The 26139-nt window shown below is 40.9% G+C and overlaps 1 protein-coding gene across 4 annotated transcripts in view; it reads left to right on the forward strand.

Annotated features, from left to right (window-relative positions):
- The window catches only part of bsna (bassoon presynaptic cytomatrix protein a), a 189403-nt gene that overhangs the window by 33012 nt on the left and 130252 nt on the right, over positions 1-26139 (forward strand). For all 4 annotated transcript variants that reach the window (XM_039801784.1, XM_039801785.1, XM_039801788.1 and 1 more), the window contains exon 2: positions 4237-4873. In XM_039801784.1, the coding sequence (XP_039657718.1) occupies positions 4237-4873 (637 nt within the window). The remainder of the gene's footprint in view (positions 1-4236; positions 4874-26139) is intronic.

A 26139-nucleotide genomic window follows, 5' to 3' on the forward strand; every position in this document is an offset into this window, starting at 1 on the left:
CACTTGAATAATAATTTGAAGTCGTAAAATTTGAGGAGCAGTTGAACGATGCTTTTGTCAGCATTTGTTTGGTCACAGATCTAAAAGAAAGGCTGGATGTAACAATGCCGGATAAACTACTGCTTTAGAACTATGCCAGTAGGGGTTGCTATAGCAACAGAATAACCAACTGACACCAGGCGAATCATTTTTGGTGAAATATAGAACCAATTTTGCTGCGAGTGTACTGTAGCTCATGTTCCTTTGCCTCTCGTTTTCTCTTTCAACCTCCTTTCCCATCATCCGTTTCCCCATCGGCTTTAAGTCTCTTATCCTGTCTCCTTCAATGTCTCTGCTGCGTGAATCAGGGAAACTTCGAGGTTTTTGTTGAGTCACCCCACTCCCCTTCAAACACGCACACATGCACCGCACAGCAACTCCGGCTGTGTGTGTTGTAGTGTGTGTGCACAGTGATTAGTTTTTGATTGGTTTGCTGCTCTGTGATGGCCGGAAAATATGCAGAGCTACTGTAGATTTGTGACTGAAGGATGTGTAGTCTCTTATTAGCAAGACAGACTTTGAAGTGTACAGTCATTATAATCAGTAGTTTTGTGTCACTCTGGCCCTACAAAGCCAACTGCTAGCCTTTAATCTCAATTTATACCTTCATCGTGTGCGTGTCTGCGAGGGTCCGGTTCAGTCTGTGTGACGTAAATGTCGTCATCCGCCCATGTCTGTGAGGGTCAGCGTCCAGATTGGAGTATAATCAAGGCTTTACTTGATCCACTTTAAATGCTTGCCGCAGGTGAATCTTTTCAACCAAAATGATAACAAAATGAGTCAACACTGTTAAACACTGCACGAATTTCATTTAACATTTGAACATATTTTGAAATTACTATCGCTGAATAAATACAGAATGTGTACACAGATAAAGTTTAACAGTCTCTGATTTTGACCTACAAGAGCGTTTTTCTATGGTAGACTTATATAATGTATAAGAAAGACAAACTGTTGCCAAAGGTCCACTTCTTTGTGAGAGTGGAAATAATTTTTTTGAAAGATTCAACAAATGAAAAAAGAAAACATTGGGCAAGTGAGGCCATGGTCAGTGCCCACTGAAAAGATAGTGAGAGACCGAGAGGCAATGAAGAGAGGTGATTGAGCAAAGAGAGAGGGTTTGATGTAGAAAAAGAAAAGTTTATAGAGAGACAGATTACAGAGGAGACAGATAAAGAGAACAAAAAGGAGAAAAAGTAGAGACACAGACAAGAGAGATTTTGTCACGACCAGACTGTCCACTAGAAGAAAACCTTTTAGTTAAAGGAGAGGCAGACTGGAACATTGTGACATGGGAGTTCAGTAAATCAACATTTCCAATTTCTGGGTGCATTAACCTTTAAAGTTGGTAATACACCAAACCTAGACCCATTCAATCAGTGACAGCACAGGCAATATAATATAAAAGAATAGAGTATTATAGAATATAATAGAATAGTGATTGGGCCATTGGGAGTCATCCCAATGGCCTGTGTGTGACTTCAACACACAGTTTGCACCCTGTCCTAAAACAGTCAATGCTGGTTGGACGGGGGGACTGAGTAGTAGTAGTAAGATGCTAGAATGAATAGCTGTGGATGTGGGGAGGGGCCCATAGAGAATGCCTTTCTACCAGGGTTTCCTCAGGGTCTTAAAAAGTCTAAAATTTCTAAATAAAAATTCTAGGCCTTAAAAAGTCTTAAAGGTCCCATGGCATGACAATTTCACTTTATGAGGTTTTTAAACATTAATATGCGTCCCCATAGCCTGCCTAGGTCCCCCAGTGGCTAGAAATGGTAATTTTGAGAAAATGAAAGCTCATATGGGCCGATCTGGAATCTTGCTCCTTATGAGGTCATAAGGAGCAAGGTTACCTCCCCTTTCTCTGCTTTGCCCGCCCAGAGAATTTGGCGCACCCATGAGAGAGAGACATCATGGCTTTCAAACTAGTAAAGTGGCAGTTGGTCAAGGCCCCCTCCCCCGCCCTCCACCTTGCCCCCCTCTCCTCCTTAATAGCTACAGACACAGAAATGGCACATACTAAGGAAAGCTCATTGTGGGACTGGCTCTAGTGGCTGTAATTCTGCACCAAGGCTGAATTTCGGGAAGAGACTTCAGATACAGTATTAGGGGACCACTAAGGCCTATATAAAAGCATCCAAAGACCACCATGTCATGGGACCTTTAAATTCGCTGAAGTATTGTGTTCTAGGTCTTAAATAATTTTACTGTAAACTGTTCTAAAATTTTCCTATTGAAATTTTTTTTTATTTCATGGGGTTGTAGTTCTTCCTTTCGATAGTTTACTGTATATGTACAGCTTATTATACTCCGTGTCTCTTTTATTCAATTTGGTAATAATATATGTGTCCTCGGTTTTGTACCAATTTGTTTCCTCTCAGGCGTGTGTTTGTGTCTCCTGCCTGAAGTGTACACACATTTAATATTGTCTAGGTGTATGTACTTTATGTGTGTTATTTTCTGACTGAAATATATGTGTGCATGTTGCCTTTGACACACAGATGCGTACTGTGAGTGTGTGTGCAGCCTGTTACTTTCCATTTTAATTTGTTGATGCCTGTGGATGTTCAGAGGTCCTTCCACAGCTTTCAGCAGCTACTAGTAAATTAATCAGTTATTATTTTGCCAGTTTTTTTATGTTGTTTCTGCTGCTGGTTCCCTGGCAGTGAGAAGATAATTGAATTTGTTGGAATACAGTGACAATTACCAGGCTGAATGCTCATTCAATCAATAATGCATTCAATAAAATAAGATATTTTTTTCATTTAATACTGGGGTGGCATTAACCAACGCTGCTTATTACATTCACTCTGCTCTTGCAGCAGAAAAAATATCAATACTATAATTGTATTCAGCAATTCATCTGTTATACAATTTGAATGAACACCAACACAGACTATTTTAAAGGTAGTTTTATGGGTTAGAAAGGATTTATTAACTTGCCTAAATAGCGAGTCAATCTGTTTTAGTTTGGAGTAGTTCAGTGAGTTTGTTAATTTTATATATTACGGTTCAAGTTATGCATAATTAAAGCTTTAGTGCGTAACTTTTTGATATTAATGAACGTCCGTAACATTCAAGCTATTGCCTAATGAGTTGATACAAAGCTAACTAAGACTATCAGCTCCACACAACTCTCTCTGTGTTTCTCAGTAGGACTATGTTCAGAAGATTGTGGCGTCGGGCGATTTTCGTGCGCAGAAACTAAAGTGAAGATAATTAGCCTACCTCTTCTGAAGAGTCCGTCATGTTTTTTAAATCCTCCGTATCCTACTTGGCTACAAGCAACTGCGTTGAGGAGGGGTGGGGGCGCGTGCACGATCACGGAAGGCTTGTATCATGTGGATGCGCCGACAGTGTTGTTGTCATTACTTAGAATTCCTCATGGGGGCGACAGAAACTACGCACTATGGCTTTAAGTGTGTGCTGCTTTGAGTGATTTAAAAAACAATTAACTTGTAACCCCACGCAATAATGCAGTATAAAATGCCTCTGGCCTGGGAAATAACGCTGCGTTACTACTGGAGGTTACATAAGCTAGTCAGCTTCATAAGAGCAGGAAAACCCATGTTTATTCCATTCCTTACACTTTTGCTCTTCTATTCTTTTTTTTAAGATTCTTTTTTGGCCATTTTTAGGCCTTTATTTGGATAGGACAGCTTAGACTTGAAAGGGGGAGAGAGAAGGGAATGACCTGCAGCAAAGGGCTGCAGGTCGCATTTGAACCTGCGGCCGCTGCGTTGAGGAGTAAACCTCTATGGGCGCCCCCTCTAACAGGTGAGCTAACCAGGGGCCCTGTATTCTTGGTTTTGGGGAAAAGTTAAAAAAAGAAAACACCATGCAAAATCCTTGTAAATGGAGTAGGTACTTACACCAGTCCCATGCACAACGCTTCAACAACGTGGAGAAATCCAGAGATTGTCAGGCCTGCCCTGCCTCAGTTTAGCAAACACTCATTTCATTAACAAAATCTCTTTTTGTCCCGCTTACTCTGGATGATTTAAGGATCTTGCTGTGAACAATATTTATCAGAACTACTTTGAAACAGAACAGACATTGTCCTTTGTCAAGGACTGACCCGAATTCAGTTTCTTTCTATAATATTGGGGTGATAGCAGAAATCTAACCTGACCCTATAATAGTAATTAAAAGAGTTGATGTTAATCTCTTTTATTTTGCTTTGTCCCTCTCTTCCAGGGGTCCGATGGGCAGCCCCAAGCCTGGCATGCAACAAGGAGGCCATGGAGGAGGAGGAATGGGAGGAGTAGGTGGAGGTGGTATGGGAGGAGGAGGAATGGGAGGAATAGGAGGAGGAGGTATGGGAGGAGGAGGAATGGGAGGAATAGGGGGAGTAGGAATGGGCGGAGGTGGAGGACTAGGGTCCAGAGCTGTCGAGCCCTACCGCCTGGCCACTCACGAGACTCCGACTTCCCCCCGACATATGCAGTCAAGCCAGGGGCCCGGCATGGGGCATGGCCCCGGGTCTGGCCATGGGATGGTTCACGGTCCAGCTGGGTCCAGCATGGGAGGCCATGCAGGTCAGCCAAGTCCTGGTCAGCATGCCTCCCGTCGAAACCTCCAAGTCGACTTCAGCGGTTCGGGCGGCTCCAGGACAGGCCGGTCTCCCTCTGTGTCTCCTGACCGCGGCCTGACGCCCACCTCGCCCTACTCGGTGCCGCAGATCGCACCAATGCCGAGCAGCAAACTGTGCCCAGTGTGCACAAGCACAGAGCTGTCCAACCCACCGGCTGTACCCAACTACAACACCTGCACCCAGTGTAAGGCCACCGTCTGTAACCAGTGTGGATTCAACCCCAACCCGCACCTCACTGAGGTAGGTCAGGTTTGACAAGGAGATATGATCACGTGTGTGTGTGTGTGTGTGTGTGTGTGTGTGGTCATAATGATTTAATATTTTTTTCTTCTTTTTATGCCTGTCCTTACTTTGCCACTGTGAATTTGTGCAACAAGAGAAGATTGTTGTAGTTATCTGGTGACATAAATGGAATCAATAATTAAATAATGCCGATTTTTTGTCATAGTCAGGGACTAAGCATTTGAGTATGAATAATTTAATCCTGTAGGTGGAGAGAAGTCACATTTGATTAATGTTTCAGGTTTAGATGATAAAAAACAGAAACAAAAAGTTCATTCCAACTCACATAAGTTTGAGTATGGAAAAGATCATCTCAATGGATTTTCTCTTAATTGGTGAACGGCTTATGCAATAAACGCTGATGGAAACGTTATGTGCCGAATAAATAATTACGTTTTATGTCATTTTATAGTTGCAACCCGCCATAAAAGAAAGTAGTTTTAGGTAATTTCCGCCACGTATTTCCACTTTTTTGCAGACATGGCAGGTGTCAACAAAGACAGATATAAGTGGACAAACGAGGAGACGAGGGACTATTTCAATTTAATTTACGAGCGACATATAACAAACATTTTTGATAGCAAAAATGAAATGCCATAACGTGCATCTGCATCTGCATCATTATAGCGATGTTTTGATAGCGCCGTTGTTGTCTTATTATAGCTTAATATGTCACTATCAGCTGGCACTAAGCACTATTACAACTTGTGCAATATTAATCATTTGTAGGTAGAAGGCGCGATCCATTTTGGCTAGCAAAACTTTGTTCGCAAATGTTAGCTTGAATGTTGTGTGATTGAGTGCGAACATGAATGGAAATACCTTAACATGTCTCAAATCTATTCGCTATACCAATTTGACCGCAAAACAGCATGTGACGTCAATATGCACAGGTTTTTATTCACTTTAACGCCGTTTAAACACTTTCACCGGCTTTATTCACCTCAATGTTTTTAGCGAACTTCAGATCATTTGATTGACGTAGTGGATGGAGACATAGCTAGTGAGTTTAAGGGCTCAGCAAGTGCCAGTAATTCCTACCTGAGGCGCTGACGGAATCTCCATTAATGTGCAGAGGCAAGACACATGGGTCGTGGCATTGTGTGTGTGTGTGTGTGTGTGTGTGTGTGAGTGTGTGTGTGTGTTTAAGTTCATTGTACTCTTCACAGGTGTAATGTAAAGACAGGAAGCAAAATGTTGCAGTATTTTGCATTTAGAAAGAGATGGAGGGATAAGAGACTAAGAGGCAAAGAAAAAAAGGACAGATTAATGCGACTAAAGTTATTCAGAGGTGGGTTGAGGGATGAGGAGAAGAGAGGAGGTTAAGAGGCCATCTTTGATTGAGAGGAGGTTTATGCTTGCCTTTGGTGATGGGTTCAAACTATCAGCCCCGGCGTCAGCGACTGGTGACAAATATCAAATCACAGCCTCCCTGGGCAGACAGGAAAGACACAATCAGAAGCACGAGGCCACGTCTGATATGTTAGCCATGCTGGCACCCATTTATTCCCACAGGTCAGGGGCATATAATTGGCAGACAGCACAATAAACACTCTGCTGGATTAAACAAACTGCGGTTGAGTTGTTGTGTCTCATTTTTCCTTTGCTTTTGTGGGAAAGAACATTGGCACCAGAATCATCCATGTGTACCTGTTACATCATTCACCCTGTTGATCCATGCTAACAAATTAGCATCCACTGCCGAGCGAGGGTAAATGAATAATATTATTAGAGATAACAACACCGATAAGCTGTAGTGGTAATTAGAAGTGCTTTTTTGTATTTATTTTTTTTCAGTGGTATTATGCAGATTCACCACCAAAATAAGAATACAGTTAAATCCACCGCTCTCTGACACAGTCAGCCAACAAATGCAGTGTCTCTTAAAGATGGATTTAAACTTTTAAAGGGGTGATAGAATGCAAAACCGATTTTACCTTGTCATAGTTGAAAAATGACAGTTTGGTGGGTAAATAGGACATACATAGAACCTCAAAATCCCATTGACACCTCTTTCCTCTGCAAATCTCACAATTTGAAACTGCCTCTGAAAACGGGCAAATCTCAACGAGCCGCCTAGTTCACGTCAACTTGGCGGCTCCTCCTCATTTGGCTCTAGTCTCTCTCTTTATCACGCCACAACATTTACATAGGCTACACAACTGACCTGAGATCAGGAAGTCTTCTGAATCTAGGTCGCGCAGGTCTCTGCTATTCCATTACAAAATTCACTTCTGAAACTTTTTTATGTGAGAAATCAACTATGTAAAGCTAAAATATGGGCCGTTTCACGAAAATTGATGGCTAATTGCAAATTTCGTCCGACTGTGTGTCGGAGTTCAGCGGCCGGTGTTGGCTGGGTTGCTACATCGCCGCCCTGCCTGTCCTCCTTCACAGACCCCGGCCTGCCGTGAGCTCGATTGAGCGCCGTCACGGCCGGCAACCCGGCAGCCCTGCAGCCCGGCAGCCTGCAGCCCTGCGCCCTGCAGCCCTGCAGCCCTGCAGCCCTGCAGCCCTGCAGCCCTGCAGCCCTGCAGCCCTGCTCAATACCCACGCAAACTCACCCTTTCTGGGTGACTGGACTACCAAACGCCGCTGCCCTGACAGAGCTCCAGGGCCTGCAGCTTGCTGTTCTCCCTCCCCTCTTCCTGCTAAATGGCCGGTGTGTGACTGAGAGCGCGGTCAGCGAGCTTGTTACGCCCGCAATCTCTTACTGCAGGTTCCAGTAAATCTTATAATGGATATGTGTGTTGAGTTATTTAAACCAACGATCGGGGAAATAAACGCCTCTTGTCCGTGAGTCTCATTGATAGAGCCCGCGGTGAGCTGGAGTCCATCCTAACGAGATCTCTGAAATTCACAAAAATGCATTAAATTGAAATCGGACAAGTGTTAACTAAGCTTTGTAAGACCTTGGGGAACCTGTAATATAAGTGCCGTGACGAAATTCAAACTGTAAATATACTATGGTTATGCTGAAAGTGTAGCTAGCTAGCTGCGATCTTTCCCCATTGTACTGAATGGGACACATAGCTAGCTAGCTGCTCCTCCTAACAAGACCCCTGACGTTCACAAAAATGCCTTAATTTGAAATCGGACACAACTGTTAGCTTTATAAGACATTGGGGAACCTGTAATATACAGTGCCTTGCGAAAGTATTCGGCCCCCTTGAACTTTTCGACCTTTTGCCACATTGCAGGCCTCAAACATAAAGATATAAAACTGTAATTTTTTGTGAAGAATCAACAACAAGTGGGACACAATTATGAAGTGGAACGAAATTCATTGGATATTTCAAACTTTTTTAACAAATAAAAAACTGAAAAATTGGGCGTGCAAAATTATTCAGCCCCCTTACTTTCAGTGCAGCAAACTCTCTCCAGAAGTTCAGTGAGGATCTCTGAATGATCCAATGTTGACCTAAATGACTAATGATGATAAATAGAATCCAGCTGTGTGTAATCAAGTCTCCGTATAAATGCACCTGCTCTGTGATAGTCTCAGAGGTCCGTTTAAAGCGCAGAGAGCATCATGAAGAACAAGGAACACACCAGGCAGGTCCGAGATACTGTTGTGGAGAAGTTTAAAGCCGGATTTGGATACAAAGAGATTTCCCAAGCTTTAAACATCCCAAGGAGCACTGTGCAAGCGATAATATTGAAATGGAAGGAGTATCAGACCACTGCAAATCTACGAAGACCCGGCCGTCCCTCTAAACTTTCAGCTCATACAAGGAGAAGACTGATCAGAGATGCAGCCAGGAGGCCCATGATCACTCTGGATGAACTGCAGAGATCTACAGCTGAGGTGGGAGACTCTGTCCATAGGACAACAATCAGTCGTATACTGCACAAATCTGGCCTTTATGGAAGAGTGGCAAGAAGAAAGCCATTTCTTAAAGATATCCATAAAAAGTGTCGTTTAAAGTTTGCCAAAAGCCACCTGGGAGACATACCAAACATGTGGAAGAAGGTGCTCTGGTCAGATGAAACCAAAATCGAACTTTTTGGCAACAATTCAAAACGTTATGTTTGGCGTAAAAGCAACACAGCTCATCACCCTGAACACACCATCCCCACTGTCAAACATGGTGGTGGCAGCATCATGGTTTGGGCCTGCTTTTCTTCAGCAGGGACAGGGAAGATGGTTAAAATTGATGGGAAGATGGATGGAGCCAAATACAGGACCATTCTGGAAGAAAACCTGATGGAGTCTGCAAAAGACCTGAGACTGGGACGGAGATTTGTCTTCCAAGAAGACAATGATCCAAAACATAAAGCAAAATCTACAATGGAATGGTTCACAAATAAACATATCCAGGTGTTAGAATAGCCAAGTCAAAGTCCAGACCTGAATCCAATTGAGAATCTGTGGAAAGAACTGAAAACTGCTGTTCACAAACGCTCTCCATCCAACCTCACTGAGCTCGAGCTGTTATGCAAGGAGGAATGGGCAAAAATTTCAGTCTCTCTATGTGCAAAACTGAGACATACCCCAAGCGAGTTACAGCTGTAATCGCAGCAAAAGGTGGCGCTACAAAGTATTAACTTAAGGGGGCTGAATAATTTTGCACGCCCAATTTTTCAGTTTTTTATTTGTTAAAAAGGTTTGAAATATCCAATAAATGTCGTTCCACTTCATGATTGTGTCCCACTTGTTTTTGATTCTTCACAAAAAATTACAGTTTTATATCTTTATGTTTGAAGCCTGAAATGTGGCAAAAGGTCGAAAAGTTCAAGGGGGCCGAATACTTTCGCAAGGCACTGTAAGTGCCGTGACGGGGGAGGTGATGGCGCAGTGGATTTGACACATGCCTTTGGTGCGGGAGACCAGGGTTTGAATCCCACTGCGATACATCAACCAATGAGCCCCTGAGCAAGACACTTAACCCCCAGTTGCTCCAGAGGCGTGCGACCTCTGATATATATAGCAATTGTAAGTCGCTTTGGATAAAAGCGTCAGCTAAATGACATGTAATGTAATGTGACGAAATTCAATCTGTAAATATACTATAGTTATGCCAAAAGTGTAGCTAGCTAGCTGCGATCTTTCCCCATTGTATTGAATGGGACACATAGCTAGCTAGCTGCTCCTCCTAACAAGACCCCGACGTTCACAAAAACGCCTTAAATTGAAATCGGACACAACGGTTAGCTTTGTAAGACCTTGGGGTAGCTGTGATATAAGTGCCGTTACGAAATTCAAACTGTAAATATATTATAGTTATGCCGGCAGCCGGCCGCGGAGCCCCGTTAGTGCAGTAATCCACAAAGGGTGACTTTGCCCTGGGTATGGAGCCCAGCAGCCTGCCACTTTCTCGTCAGACTGTGTGGAGCTCCTAAAGTCCGACACGTCTTACCAAATTTGCAATTAGCCATCAATTTTCGTAAAACGGCCCATATTTGAGCTTTATATAGTTGATTTCTTGCATAATAAAGTCTCAGAAGTGAATTTGGTAACGAAACATTGCAGTGTCTGGAATATGACACCTGCTGTCTGTCTCTAATGTGTGTGTATGGGGATTCGCTCAACCAATCAGCGCGCAGCTCATCTAAATATTCATGAGCATACCATATTTGGAAGAAAAGCTCTTGTTACAAATAGGGCCAAAACACAGGGATGCATAAGGGCCAATAAAATATCAACATGACACAATCATGTATCTAGTGAGACAGCAGTGAGACGAGTGCTCAGGGACCATCTACAAACTACAATGTTTACAACTTTAATGTTTAAATAATGTAGTGTCTCTAAACTTACTTCAATTATAACTTGTCTCCTTGTAGTTGTACTACAGCACTTACTTTAAAAAAATAAGTTTGGAGACACTGCCTTATTTAATCATTAAATTAATAGATATTTTTGTGTCGGTGTTGGAGTTTGTAGATGGTCCCTAAACACGCCCGGTCTGACTGACTGCCGTCTCACTGCCGGCTGCTCATAGAGACCAATAATGTTATATCTCCAGGTTGCAGGATGGCTCGTTTTGATGAACATGAGTTTGTAGCTCGTTGTTAACCTTACTACTTTAGGAAAGATGTGTTGTTTGTGATTTAATAACATTTCGCTATAGAGAATTGATCTCAGAAGTTCAAATCTGTCAATCTTTCTAATTTTGCTTACGTTTATAAAACCGAGAGCACAGATTATGAATCTGTGTGCACGGTTTAGTTTTTTTTTTTTATCAGCTGACCCCAGGGGGGCTCCGTATAGATGTGACAGAAGATAAGGAAAAACATAATAGTTTACCTTTAAAGGTTACCTGTGTAGCAAATGTGTATGAGGCAAGTTGGTGTATGATTTGTTCAGTCTACCTGTCAAACAGGAGTGCTTGATTTTGTACAGTGCAATCTAAACACAAACTGCCAATAATAATTTTTATGACAAGTTTACTTTTAAAACCCAAATCCAAGCAAGAAAAGCAGGATGTCAATTTCCAGAGAACAGTAGTCAATTTTAAAGGTGCCGTAGGTAGGATTGCAAAGATCCAGGACTTAGCCACAAAATTTGAACATCGACAACTTCTCAGTCCCTCCCCCCTTTCTGCTAAAGTCCAAAACGGTCTCCTAAGCCCCTCCCCCCACAAGGGAGAATGAATGCGTGTGCATGAGCAGTGATTGACACGCAGTTAGACCCCCCCCTCCCTCTGCCCCCTGGCCCTGATTGGTGCATCTGAACAGGGAGCGGTGGATTTTTGCAAATCACACTACAGGCTGTAGGTGGTGTCAGAGGAGCAGCATATTTTTTTAATGACCTGCTTCATGTAGTTCTACTGGAACATAAGGTCAGTTTCAGCAAATATGACAGAAAGTTAGTTTTATAAGTTTTACCTACTGCACCTTTAACTAAGTCTTAGTCGTTCTTTGCATGGCATGTCATGACGGTTTTACTGGTTGTGATTTTCAAATTTGCCTTGTGTATGTAGTACAGCAGCTTCTGTCTGGCTCATGTGCGATTATTTTTTAAACCAAGCTTTGATCTCTGCTCAGGTACACATGCTTGTACATGTGGTCCTCTGTTTGTGTGTGTGTGTGTGTGTGTGTGTGTGTGTGTGTCTGTGAGAGAGAGAGCGCAAGAGTCAGAGTGAGTACTACAGGTTAATGATAATGCTAATGAAGTGGAAGGAGGAAGAAGTTGATAAGCCTCTGATTTAGGGATTTGGACTGCATTTGTGATAGATTAACACACACAAAATACACACACACACACACACTACAGTCACTCCTACTTGCCTCAACATAATTCATGCAGGAAGCATGTGCAATAAATTGTGATGTTAATTAATTGAAGGAACCCACAGGGATTTCCTGTAGTGCAAACTGGAAAACATGACACAACAGCATAAAATCCAACTACCACCCTAGTTAAAAAAAGAAAACTGTTCTCTGTTCCTGCCGCACATATATGTATAGCAGAAAGATTGTTGGGTACTTCATGCTTATGTAATTTAATATTTCCTCAAAACATACACTCATCTACATGTTTGAAACACACAAATGTGAATTGCACATAAAGCTCTGCTGAATTTGACTCTCACTTCTCCATCTTATACAAATTAATACACTGGTCCTGCCATTGTTTGTGTTCCCATGAATTATGGATTAGCTCCCTGTTCCTATAAACAGTTACTATCTTCTCCGTTATTATCCCTACTAATCAATGTTCCCTTAATCCTGATAATCTAATAAACAGTACCACCCTGCAAACTGATGCAGTTAACATTAGGGTAATTTAGCCCCGCGGCGAGATTGTTACACATTAGCATGCAACATACGCTTATTTACTTCACTGGGTTTACAATATTTAATAGAAACACAATCTCTTAAACCTATTTTTAGGATTTTGTTTTATTCAGAGGATATCTACCCAGACAATTTGACACGTTCATGTTCACAGTGATGAAATATCATGGGAATGTGCATATACAATGTACAGTCCCTTAGATGTTTTTTACCCTCTTTAGAATGAAATATTATCCATAATTATTCAAACTAATTAAAACATTTTTTTTTAAGTCACACACTATCCTTCCATATCCCATCAGCTCTATGTGGCAGAGCTCAAGCCATGTTATGTCTGCAGCTATGGATTAATACTTAAACTCAACATTATCCATTATTATCACACCTAATCATTGTACTGTGTGTTCTGGTAATCTAATAAGCAGTGCCAGGCTCCATATCCGTTGTACTACGCTCTGATTCCATTTCCATCAGTTAACAGTTAGCAGACTTAGCCAGGCAAGCCGAAGTGATTATTTTATATAAACATGTCAGGTATGACTGTGACTATTATTATGACTATTTAACAAGAACAAAGCCACACATGAAGTCCTGTCATGCCATCAAAATTAAAATGTCTTCTTCATGTTTAAAAATGTTATCTTAAGCACATAATGATAACGTTTCTTCAGTTCCATTACAGCTCTGTGTTGGGGGTCGACCACCCTGTTCTGTCTAGAATCACAGATCATTATTTAATTTAATTGATGGCACTCTCTGTTCTGGTAATCTAATAAGCACTGCCAGCATCCATATCTTGTTACGTTCCGACGCCTTTTGCATCAGATAACATTTAGAAGACTAAACCAGGAGAGTGACACCAATTATCTGACCAAAGAGGATCAGAGAGAGATTATTGTCCATGTATCTGATTCTGGAAGGGTGGCTTTCAGTTTATTAATTGATCTTTGTGACCTAATGATGAGTGACTGGATTTGGATTGGAGATTCCCATCGGCCTCAGCTTCACTCTGTGTTTATTGCTAATTAGCAAATGCTAAACTAGGATGGTGAACATGGTATATACATTATATCTGCTTAACATCGGCATGTTAGCATTATCATTGTGACTATGGTAGCATGCTAGTGTAGAGCACTGCTGTGCCTAAGTACAGCCTCACAGAACCATTAGCATGGCTATAGACCACCAGTCTTGTTACTCTAAAGCCTTCAACGTTTTTTAAACCAAGGACCCCTTAACTGAAAGAGAGACAGAGCAGGGACCCCCTACTACTAATATTGTATAAAATGAAGTTGCATATTAAACTGGGCCTAAAATAACGTGTAGGGCGGCCTAAAGCCTTTATACACACCTTTTTAGTGCATAGAATACTAAGCTATTAAAATAATAATTGTCGGCATGGTTTTATAAATCACCTTTAATTGTTACACATACATGTGGCACAGTGAATCCTTAGGATTAACTGTATCTTTGGATGGCTATCTTAGAGACTACCTTACCTATTTGCCAGCCTATCATCAGTGGGGATTTATATTTGCTAATAATATGTTGGATTCATGTTAAGACAAAATTTAGAAATGTCTACTGCAAAAATTATAGGTAGCATTTTTCATTCTAAAATGGATAAGTAGTATCTTGGAATGAGCCAAATGAACCCCTTTTCATTTGATTTTTTCATGTGTGATGTGTGTCGTGTGCTGGCATTGTCAGTAGCACCTTAAAAGGATAAAACCTGAGTGTTGCAGCTCTTATGAATATGGATGAGGGATATTGAAACACCCACATGCCATGTATTTGCAACTCATTTATGTGAGTTATTCAATCCTTGAAAAAGTACACCTGGGAAACATGCTGAAATACTCTCTGTGGCGGTTTATATCTTTATACCGGGCGTGAAAATGACATCTAGATTGGTTGCAGGTCGTGCACCTATTCCAGATGTCCTGGAATTGTGAAAACAATTTCAACAATCAACCATGGCCTTTAAATGTTAAATTGTCCACCACAGCTGTTCATTACCACTCTGCAGTCACACGCTAACAGCTTGAGTTTGAACCAGCAACCATTTGCTCACCTTCCCTCACTTGCATAGCAGTACTGATTTCCAAGTGGCAAAGTGACAATACATTTTTCACAACAGAAACTAATGATAACTAATAATCCAATATAAATAAATAAATATACAGTAATATCTTCCCAAGCCATTTGGCTAACTAGCTTCATATAATTAGCTTCCCCCTCTATTACCTTTTGGTTTGAAATTGTACTGTAAGGCATTTATTGCTATAACAAAGAATTGCCCTGTGTTTTAAGGTGAAGATTATAGGCAAGGAAGCAATGGAGCACCTCTAATTAACATTTCAAATATTGAATAGGCCCTTTTCACAGCAGCCATTTTGACATGTCATAGCAGGGCAAACACACAATTTATATATTGATAAATTGGATACTTTTTACAGCATTTTTGTTACTTATTTAGTTTGTTTTATGTGATGTCCCCCCTCCCCTCCCCCTCCTAATACTGTATGTATTTTTAGTCTGAGCTTGCCTGCTTCTTGTCTATTGTTTCCTGTGTGTAACACCAAGGACTGTGCTGGAAATACGTATTTTACATTAGCATGTTATCCTTTGGATTACTATTTTATCGTCTTGATCCAGAAATCAATCAATCAATCAATCAATCAATCAATCAATCAATCAATCAATCAATCAATCAATCAATCAATCAATCAATCAATCAAAGAAATTAATTATGGTCATAGCCATTCCAATGAGCAAGGCCTGCATGCTAGCTCATACCAGGGCCCTGGCCCACCTAAATGGAACAGAGCCAATAATTAATGTTATTACTTAAACCTGTTTGCCCTGCATTGACATGTCAAAATGGCTGCAGTGAAAAGGGCCTAGTGAACTGCAGTTCACTGAGTTTAATTTGAATATTTTGATTTTACCAATACGATACCACTTTTTTTTCTTCCTTTTTTTTTTTTTTTACAATATCTGACTTACTTTAAGAAATGTAATGTGTCTTAAAGTTTAATTTTCATTAACAAATAAGTTTAACTTATCTTTAAGTTAAGTCTAGAACTAGCAACATTATGCACTTTCTTTTCTTTTCTTTTGATGCATCAATCCCACCGTTTTTTTTAGCAAACATAGCTACAGAGCATCATGCAAAGTGTGAACCTTAATGCAAATATGTTGATAAAAGGGACTGTATAAGCTATTAGTGAGAGGAATGTAATGCATGCAGTTTTGTGCAGGCTTTTATCCAAAGTGCCTTCAGTGGGCGGTGCAGTGGAAATGGAAACTTTAACTTTGTCTGTCTAATGACAACCAAATAACAAGTAACAAACAAACTGATATGAGAAACAAAACAATTAGGATTTTTTTTTCCAAGATCTTGAATTCAGTGTGGCATTATGCTAATCTTTGCTACTGTTTAAATTGTCCACTAAAGTATATTTACTCTTAATTTCCTCCTTAAAATCAAAATTGTCTACTGCCACAAACTTTAACACCTTCTGTGTATCAAACAATGTTTCAAACTGCAAATGTAAAACAATTAATGAGGTTGGTATTGTCGCAGTTACATGGATACGCGGTACAATAGAATGAAAGTGGTAAAATAGACATTTGTTTTTATGAAAATTGAATGATTTGATATAGTTGATTTCTCTCAGGTTTTTTCACATAGTGATTCCCTGTACCTGTGTTTGTAGGCTGACTGCACCTGTTTAAAGGTCCAATGTGTGGGAATTTCTCCCATCTAGCGTTGAGATCATATATCGTAAATCAACTCTCTCGCACCACGCAGATCAAAGTACGTATTACAGCTACGGTAGCCTTCACGCTTCAAAAAGCTGGTCTCTTGCTCTTTTCCATATCCTTTTTCTTTTTCTGGGCGAAGAAGAAGACTCCTGTTCCTGAAATGTGGATTATGAATACGTGTGGTCCTCCATGTTTCCTTCTTTAAACTTGCCGGGGCCGGGAAGCTACGATACCCATTAGCAGCATTAGCAGCACCTGTGAGTTTATCATGTGACAGCGAAAACACGAAAGGCGGAGCAGTATATCCTGTATGTCCCTTACTGGCGCATGGCGCATGAATATGTTGGTTCTACCCCAGTTCATGCAAATGCAAATGTAAAATTTCCACCCAAAAGGAATACTTGGAATTGATGGTGGTGGTAAATATTCATGAAAAAGGACAAGTTTGTGAACGGACAACACAGATTTTGATAATGAACAACTAAACACGTTACACACTGGACCTTTAACTCCCGGGAAATGACCTTTTGAGCCACTACACCCTGACTAGAGGGTTACGGTTAATGCCAATAAACAAAACAAAGAAAAACAATATAGTAAACGTTTATGAATGTTTGATGATATTTTTTTAATTTAACACCGACTTGGTCTCGGCTACATATATTCATCTCTCTATTGTCTCTCAGCCTTCTGGCAGCACGTCTTCCTCCCTGTAGCCTGTTTGTTGTTCAACAGACTGCGTGCTAATTTTAGACTCGGCGTGCACGTAGGGCTGCTAATAGACGTGTGTGTGTGTGTGTGTGTGTGTGTTTGTGCTGGACTAATTAGTTTCTGTAGAAATCTGCAGATTGTGCTTTTCGGTTCCCTCCTCTCAAATCTTAGCTCTTGCCTGTCACACGCTCCATTTATGTAAATGTGTGAGACTCCATTGTGTCCAGTAACACACATACACAATGTGACCATTTTAAAGTTTTGCTTTACATTCATCTTATTCTAATTATCATTATGATACTATCATTTCATTTAATTATCATGTAAATGTGATTGTTCTGTACTACACTCTGTATTTACAGAATTCGAAGTCACAAGAGGGTTATTATATTAAGATTTTATTTGTGTAATTTTAGAGCTCTTTTACATCAGAAGCAACAGAATGGTTTGATGACTGGTCTTAAGGGTGTCGAAACATAACCATGAAAAGGTAAATCATACTTAAGTTGCTTCGAGCGGCTAGGGAAACCTAATTAAATCCGTTGTCATTGAACATTTTGCAGGTACAGTATATTCAGTTTGAACATTTTTGCGACTTGCAGATAAATTCATTAAAACATTATCTCATTCAGTTGATAAAAAAACATCATGCAGAGAGCATTATATTTCTTTGAAAACATTACTGCTGTTCCAAAATATATGGGCGACTTCATTATATTATTTGTAGAATGAATATCATGCTGTTTGTGAAGTTAGTGATATCGTGTTGTCAGTTCTGCCATATTTGTCACAGATGTCCCAATCTCTCACTCTTTTATTTCCACCGTAACTTTTCAAACTATGTATAAATGAATAAGAGAGAAAGAAAAGGAGAGAAAAGGTGTCACAGTGCGAGAGCACCGTGGAGACAGTTACAGTGAGAGAGAGGAAGTGAGAGAACAAATCAGGAGAAGGGACAGGAAAAGAGTGAGAAAGTGTTGGATCAAGGTTTAGAAGAAAAAAGGCCCAGGCGATAGACAGGTACACGAATATAGACAAATTTATGATGATATGTCCGAGGATGTTATCACCACTGCTGACGTCTGATATGGAGAACATTCCAGCCCATTTCACCTTTGAGCCATTGCAATACTTCATCACGGCTAATTACACACACTCACACTCACTGAGAAAGGCAACATCATCATCATTACCAGAAGGTTCTATTTTTATCATTTTAAAATTAGAATCACTGTGGGGACTTTGGGTTGTTTCAGTAAAAAAGATTATAGAAAAACATGAATAGAATAGAATATACAAAATAAGAATATAGCCAATAGATACAATCTCATGAATGAAGAATATTAACTTAAGGCCCATGCTTTTGTTTGGAGCAATCACATCTTTCTTCAGTGAAAAGAACTGACTCAGGTGTCATCATGTAAAAATGTCCTGTCTATATCTAATTCAATAGTACGGTATAAATAGTTGCCTACTTGGCCGTTAGACAAACTCAAAACCCCAGTATGTAATGAGTGCACCCATCTCAACCGTGTGTGTTGCCCCAATGCTGGCTGTCCTATCTCTGAGAGCAGTCCTGCTGATGATCATAATAATAATAATAACGCTAATGACACAGGTTACAGGAATGGCACTTTGGTAATTACCTCTTACATTTCTCACTTACGATGTAATCTATTTATAACCCTAATGGCCATTTTCACTCGAGAGGAATGGAACCGGTCGCTAATAAGGGCCAAAAAACAATGACGGTTTTCTGTGTAATCGCCTTGACCTAAATGAGAGGATATATTTTTATCACCGCAGACAGAGGATAATGATCATAATTTAGACGACACCTAGAACTGAGATAAATATAGTGGCTGGTGTCGGCTCATCAGCTCCATTGTCTCTAGCTTTTCGTCTGTTGTTTGAGTACCGACTGCTGCCCACGTCTTTATGTAATGTTTACGAACAAACTTATCTTTATATAAAAGGCCTTACAGTACGTCGATTTTACAAACGGAAGAACTAGGCAGGATGTGTTGTAACAGAAACAAAGCCTTTAACAGTGGTTTTGTTTGGACAAGATTTTGCACAAAAATCCGATCACCATATTATCAGTTACTAACTAAATGGCTCCTAAGGAAGTCCTAACTCAATAGCTCCAGGATAGTTCCCCCAGTTGAAACCAAGCCAAATGTTACTTCAGTTCCAAAAAAAAAAAAAAAAAGCTGGCCTGTTCCACTGCAAATCATTATTGGCAAACTCTTCACACAGTTTGAACCGTCTGGAAGCTTCCTTCCAATACCTTTAATCCTAATTGAGATGCAGAAACACTGGCTTAGGTGAAATCATACAGCAGACCCATAAAGCAGTCGCAAATAACTTGCATTACTCATTAGCGGGTTGTTGCTGCCAGTTAGAATTTAAAGCGATTGCCTGAATCCTGACATGTAATTAAGTTTCATTTTAAGTGGTGAAAGTAATCACCTTTCAACTTCGCTGAAATGTGGGTAAAGCATTTTCCAAGCAGTGTTGGAAATATCCCTTTTCCTCTCTTCTCCAAACTAACTACAGAGCACAGACTTTTTTTCTTTCTGTCCATCATTCTCCGTATTTTCCTTCTTCCCTCATTCTTAGCATTTTTTAGGTCCACATTTCTTCCTTCACTTTCTCTTTCTAACACCCTCTACCTTTTATCCACCTCCTCCTCTTTTCTGTCTGCCTCTCACTTTCTCCATCTGCTCGTCTCCAGTTGGTCTCTCCCCTCTTTCCCTCTCTCCTTCTCTGCGGTGGAGGAAGCAGTCTGTCATGCATGGCTGTCCGTGAGTGAGCGGCGAATCAAAAGCCCCAGTGTCGGCATAAACCTCCGCTGAGCAGCAGAAATCCTATTTGAAAGTCTCCAGATGCACTGACAGCTCAGTGGAGAAGCACACACACATATATGGAGGCACATACACAGTATGCTTATAAACAAATCTAGAAATGTGTGCATGCTGTATGTAAAGCACCGCAATGCATATTATATATTATTATATTATATTATATCTTACATGCATATTGATTCAGCACAACAGAATGCGTGTACAGTTTACACTTTTTATGGCAAAGATGTCACGTTGTGAGTGTTGTGTGCATATGATCTGTTTCCTGTTTTGTTTTGAAGTCTGTTCTTGTCTCCCTATCTTGTCTGGTTTTACTTCCTGTCTTGTTTTTTGCGGCCTGTTTGACTGTTCTGCCCCGTCCTGACGTGTTCCACCTGTTGTGTCACCTTGTCTTGTTAGTCCTCGTTACCGTGTGTATTTTAGTCCTTGTTCTTTCTCTGTCTGGTGTCAGATTGTTGTTCTTCTTGTCGGTTGTCCCTGTGTTGCGCTTCCTGGTTCGTTTTGTTCCCTGTCTTGTCTTTTGGTTATTCTTTGTTTGTTCCTGACTGCTTGCCTTTTTTGAGGACACCTTATTTTGTGAGACTGTTTTTGTTTAATAAATTACGTCAACTCTGCATCTGGGTCCAACCTCGCCTTCCTGACATGAATCCTGACAAAAGAAGCCCATCAAGCTTTTCTAGCTGTGTATAAATCGTGTGCAAATAACACCAGAGGCCTGTACTACGAAGCAGGATTTGGCGTTAACGAGCTAACTTAAGGCTCAACCCAGGATTTTCTGTACTACGAAGGTGGATCAGTTGTTATCGGGTTCAATCGCCGTGGTAACTCATGCTGATCATCTAAGTTTCATCACCTAACCTAAGTTTCATCACCTAACCTAAGATCATCAGGTTAAGTTGGAGATCAGAGATCACCCGGTGTTAAAGCACCGCCTACTGACCAATCAATACTCGGTTGATAACGGCGTCACCGTAAGAAGACTGCAGGCGGAACTTGGTGCGAGGAGAGAGAAAGAGAGCGAGAGAGATGGGGAGAGCGGGGTTCGCTCATAAAAGTTAAAACATTTAGAGACCGACAATCGCGTTAACATTCACTGATGGCTATATTTATGAAAGATATAGATTTTAAGAGGAGGTAATTACATATAGGCTATTTGTTGGCTTCTTCAGCCGTGTGTTGCCAATGCGCACATTGGTTTGAATTATGTTTTGATATTTTTTTATTTACTCTAACGATCGCTTCCCACTGCCAGGGTTTCAACTGAAATAAAAGGCTACAGCAATGACAGTTTATGGAAAGCACAAGTGTAATTATGGTCAGATCTTGTGCCTGACTGATGGGGAAGTGATATTGATAAGAGTTGTGATTTACGCATCTACATTTTGCCAGCTTTCCTCCTGTTTTAAGAAGCAGCGACTGCATTGCGTGTTCCCTGTAAAACCGTGTCTGTGTTCTTCATATTTATGTAGAATTATAATTTGCTCTTCTTATGTAAAATATGCAGCTCTGGTAGATGTTTGCGATTGGTCGTGCTGTGCAAACACCGCCTCTTTTATGTGAACGCGCGCGCTGCTGGATTGGGAAACCCTGAGTTGACTGAACTAGTTGATAACCAGCGTCGTGATACAAATTATGCGGAACTGCGGTTGTTAGGTTAGGTGAAGCCGGATAACTGAAAGAGATCCAGGACAAGTTGATCTTGCTTCGTAGTACAGGCCTCAGCTGTTAAAAATAATAAAACACCAATATAAGTATTTGAACAACAAAGGAGGAGCAACATGTAAATATGTAACAAATATCAACTCACAACAATGCCCGTTGGAACTCTGTCACACACACACATTTGGAAAAAGCTGGTGTTATTTGCACATGATTTATACCCAGCTAGCGAGAAGCAGGCCTTCTTTGTTAATAGTTGTCATTACAACTTATGTAACAACAAGCATTTGCCTGGTTTGCCTCTCCTGATAATTGTATGTACTGCCTATGACTAGCTGTCAATGCATAAAAAATTGAGAAGGGACATTTTGCTCTGGCCTTGACCAACCGTACATCTCAAATTTTGCCAAAAGATTTACAAAAGGTCTGGTGTAGTTCTCTTCAGTGTTAAACACAACATAGTCCAAATGACCTTCCATTGCTCCGGTGCCCCAGGAAATTCCACCGGATGCACGTATTTTCGCCGATGTCTGTTTCCTTCCGCTTTCTTTGTATTGGAATTTTAAACTCCAGTGGATTTGAGGACTATGGTTAACTGCTCCTCAGATCTCTGCAGGGTAAATTGAGACAGCTAGCTAGACTATCTGTCAAATCTGAGTTTTCTCTCGCACGACTATTTCACAGCGGCTCTGTGCTGAGCTTAGGGCTGCCCATGACGATTGTGATTGGTTTAAAGAAATGCCAATAAACCAGAGCACGTTTTTCTCCCATCCCGGAATGCTGTGTGGACTAGCCAGACCCTCCTCCACAGCGTGTGGATGGTCTGGCAAAGCGAGACTAGACCGAGCAGAAAGTGCTCTAAAATTGTTCGAAATGCAGAATAAATACAACATCGTAAGGATCTCCTTCTTCTAAAGACTCTTTCAGACGTGCACCTGTTAATCTGATGGCAATGAAACATGTTGGTCTCATGTCTGAATAAGCACCTGAGTCACTTTTACGTAAAAGTGACAAATGCAATCCTACTAGGTCAGACCTAGTAATGTTTCCATATAACTTTTACACAGGTCTGAACTGAATAGCAGATTGACTAAAGGCTGCAGCAACACAAGGAAAAACTAACACAAAATTGGGGATTCACTGAGAAGCGAGGGCGAGCGTCCCCTTAAGCTCACAATGGTCATTAATTAAGGCTTACATATTCCAATAAGTGATGCAGCCTGTGTGAGAACAGAAACCACTCCTTATCATAGCATTTTTAGACTCCCCACTGCTTTCTCTCCCTCTGCTCCCTCGTGTGCACTAGGTGACCAAGATCGCACAATCATTGTGACTCTTTCATGTCTGAATGACAAAAAGACATCACTTTAACACACAGATGAAGCCAGCAATGTTACGTATGCTATGTCTAAAAAAGGGGTTAGGAGAGGTGAATTTATTATGCAGTATTCGCTAACTTAGACAGCCCGCCTCTGCTGGCTAGTTACATAATACTATAATTTACTGTTAATAATTCTACTCCTGTCTAGCCCACCTATTTTCCTCACTTTGTCATGACAAATCTTTGGTGTTTTCTGAGCAATCGCTAAAATCATGCTCATGGTTGGAGCACTAACAGCAGCAGATTAGTTTTCTTCCTGACAGAATCACAAAGGCATACAGAAAATGATCCCATTTACAATTTTGGAGGACACATTCTTTTCTTTTCTTTTTATATAATTTTTTGGGCATTTTAGGCCTTTCTTGACAGGACAGCTACAGACATGAAAGGGGAGAGAGAGAGAGAGAGAGAGAGAGAGAGAGAGAGAGAGAGAGAGAGAGAGAGAGAGAGAGAGAGAGGGGGACTGACATGTAGCAAAGGGCCGAGGTTGGAGTAAAGCCCAGGCCCGCTGCGTCGAGGAGTAAACCTCTATATATGGGCGCCCCGCTCTACCAACTGAGCTAACTGGGCGCCCAAGGACACGTTCATCTTTACCAGACTCTTTCTGACTATGAGTGGCCCCAGTAGGAATAACACCTCTCCCCCTGCGTGTGTCACTGCCCTGTTCTTTCCAATTAGTCACACAGAAGCACACTTTTTTAAATCTCCACTCGACATACTTCTATTTCCCCTCTGTCCGCCCCAGTCTCACTCTTTCTCACCTTTTTTTTTTTTTTTTGCCTATCCTATTTCCTCTTATTTTTCTTCCTGTCATTCTTTCCTGACAACTTTATACTTTCCCTCTACTTGACTCACTCCTGGCTGTCAATAATTTTCACACCTGGACAGTCGAACAAGACTGTTGCCACGGAAACTGAGTCATCAACGGCGAAGGTCACCTGTGTATCTACTATATGTATGCAGGGATGGCGGGTATTTCTATGTTTCCACGTGTGAAGCTCTGTGGGCATGTCGGGACATCTGCTGAGAGTGACTGTGATGGTAACAGCATTATGTGAGTCACCAGGGGACACGTACTGTACACGCAAACACAGAAGCAAAATCAGGCACGACAACACTATGACACACGTAAACTGAATGAGAACATTTACCGTCTGTCTCTTTTCTTTTGTCTTTGATCTCTTCATTTCTGCTCACTTTGTATCGTATTGCTGCCTAGTCACTGAGTCCGTTGTTTCGAGATGTTATGGGTATGAATGACACATCCTAGAGATGATCACTTTCTGTTCCTATTTCCTATCCCATCCTATTTTGGACTGTTACGAAACAGTCCAATCACGATTGTTTTGTGGTTCGTATACTATCACCTAGGGCCGGGCGATATGGAGAAAATCAAATATCACGATATTTTTTACCAGATACCTCAATACCGCAACGATATTGTAGTGTTGACTATTGGTGCTTTCACAAAATATTTACACAATGAGATTTTAGATAAATAATCATCAGTAATGTGGATATAATGACTAAGTGGGTAAAGGCAAATAATAGAACAGTTACAACAGTCTGGTAAGTTCAGAAAATGACATCACTTTACTGTAATGCAGCCTTTAAAACCAGGAAAAGACAACACTTATGCCATATTACGATATTACGATATCCAAAATCTAAGACGATATCTAGTCTCATTTCACGATATCAATATGATATTGCCCTGCTCTACTATCACCTACTGGCTTAACCTGTGTGAGTTGACTCTAAAAGCAGTTACGAGCGCTCAGAGAACAAAGTGACACGAAGCAGAGGTCAGTTCACAGTGTTCTAAAGGTTTAGTCACACAAGGATATATACATTTTCTAACAATCGCTCCATTCGCTTAGATAATGTGAGAGTAGATAGATAAGAAAGAGGCATCAGAGGAAGGGAAAATTGATTCAATGTAGGTTCACGCAAATAAATCTTCTGGAAGGAAAACAGCGTAACAATTTATGATGCACATTTATGGTACCATTCAAAACAGATGAGAGAGGCTTAGTTCAGAGTTCTCACGGAATGGAATGGAACATATTCACAACAGATACAGTACCTACTTGTAAAACTGCAGTCACAAGAAAACGTAAATTCCTGTTTTTTTAGAGTAGTAGGTATATTCATTTATGTTTTAGTTACACTTGAGTAATAGTAATTCAATCAGGAGAGACTCCGTTGCAGATATGCAAACATTTATTACTAAGATATAACCACGTAGGTACAAACAATTATTTGGAGATTAGTCTCCATTGTAAAGGGGTATCTATACAAATCTAATGTGTAGGAAAACCAAACACATCCCCCAATGGAAACTAGACACTGGTGGTGGTGAGAAGAATCCAAAGACGGAACACGAGCCGCCAGCCGGGAGAAGACCGAGAACACGGCCGAAAAGGCCCGGAGGTGGAAGGGGAGGAGGCGGGTCGCACTCGTCTGAAAACACAACTGACAGAAGCAGGAGAGAGAAGAGATTTAAAACAAGGTAGACTGCTGTGATTGGTTAGAACATAAGTGCCAGATTCTAATTGGTATACAGAACCGAAACACCCACTGCCCAGCTGATCAGTTAAAGAGAAGAGAGACAACGTAATAGGAGTCTACCTGACTGAATTTACGCTGAGCTACATTAGTAGACCTACATGTTTTGCAGTGGAGATCATCAGATGCAGGCCAATACTGTGCCTTATTTCACGTGTTGCATCAATATAAACAACTCTGCCCACACGTTGGGTTTTAAGCAATGGGGGCATGAGCTTACAGAACAGCTGATTTCTACAGAACATCAACAAATAACCTGACTGTGGTTGTTGCCTACAGACTAATGAATTGAATGTACAGCGTGAAAGAAATCGGTGTGTTATTAGCTAGCAGGGCGCCAGAGCCTTTACTGTAAATTACTTTGTATGTGGTTTAACTAATAGCCAACAGCTTGTAAAATGTGGCTTTATGCACTTATTTATGGTCAGCTAGCGAGCAAACTGTTACCTAGAAGGTGTGGTTTTTAATGCAATGTGATGCGTGAAGCAAAACGTGAATGCCTTTAACTGCAGTTAGTAAGCCTG

This window comes from Perca fluviatilis, chromosome 5 (genome assembly GCF_010015445.1).
Source record: "Perca fluviatilis chromosome 5, GENO_Pfluv_1.0, whole genome shotgun sequence".
NCBI lineage: Eukaryota > Metazoa > Chordata > Actinopteri > Perciformes > Percidae > Perca > Perca fluviatilis.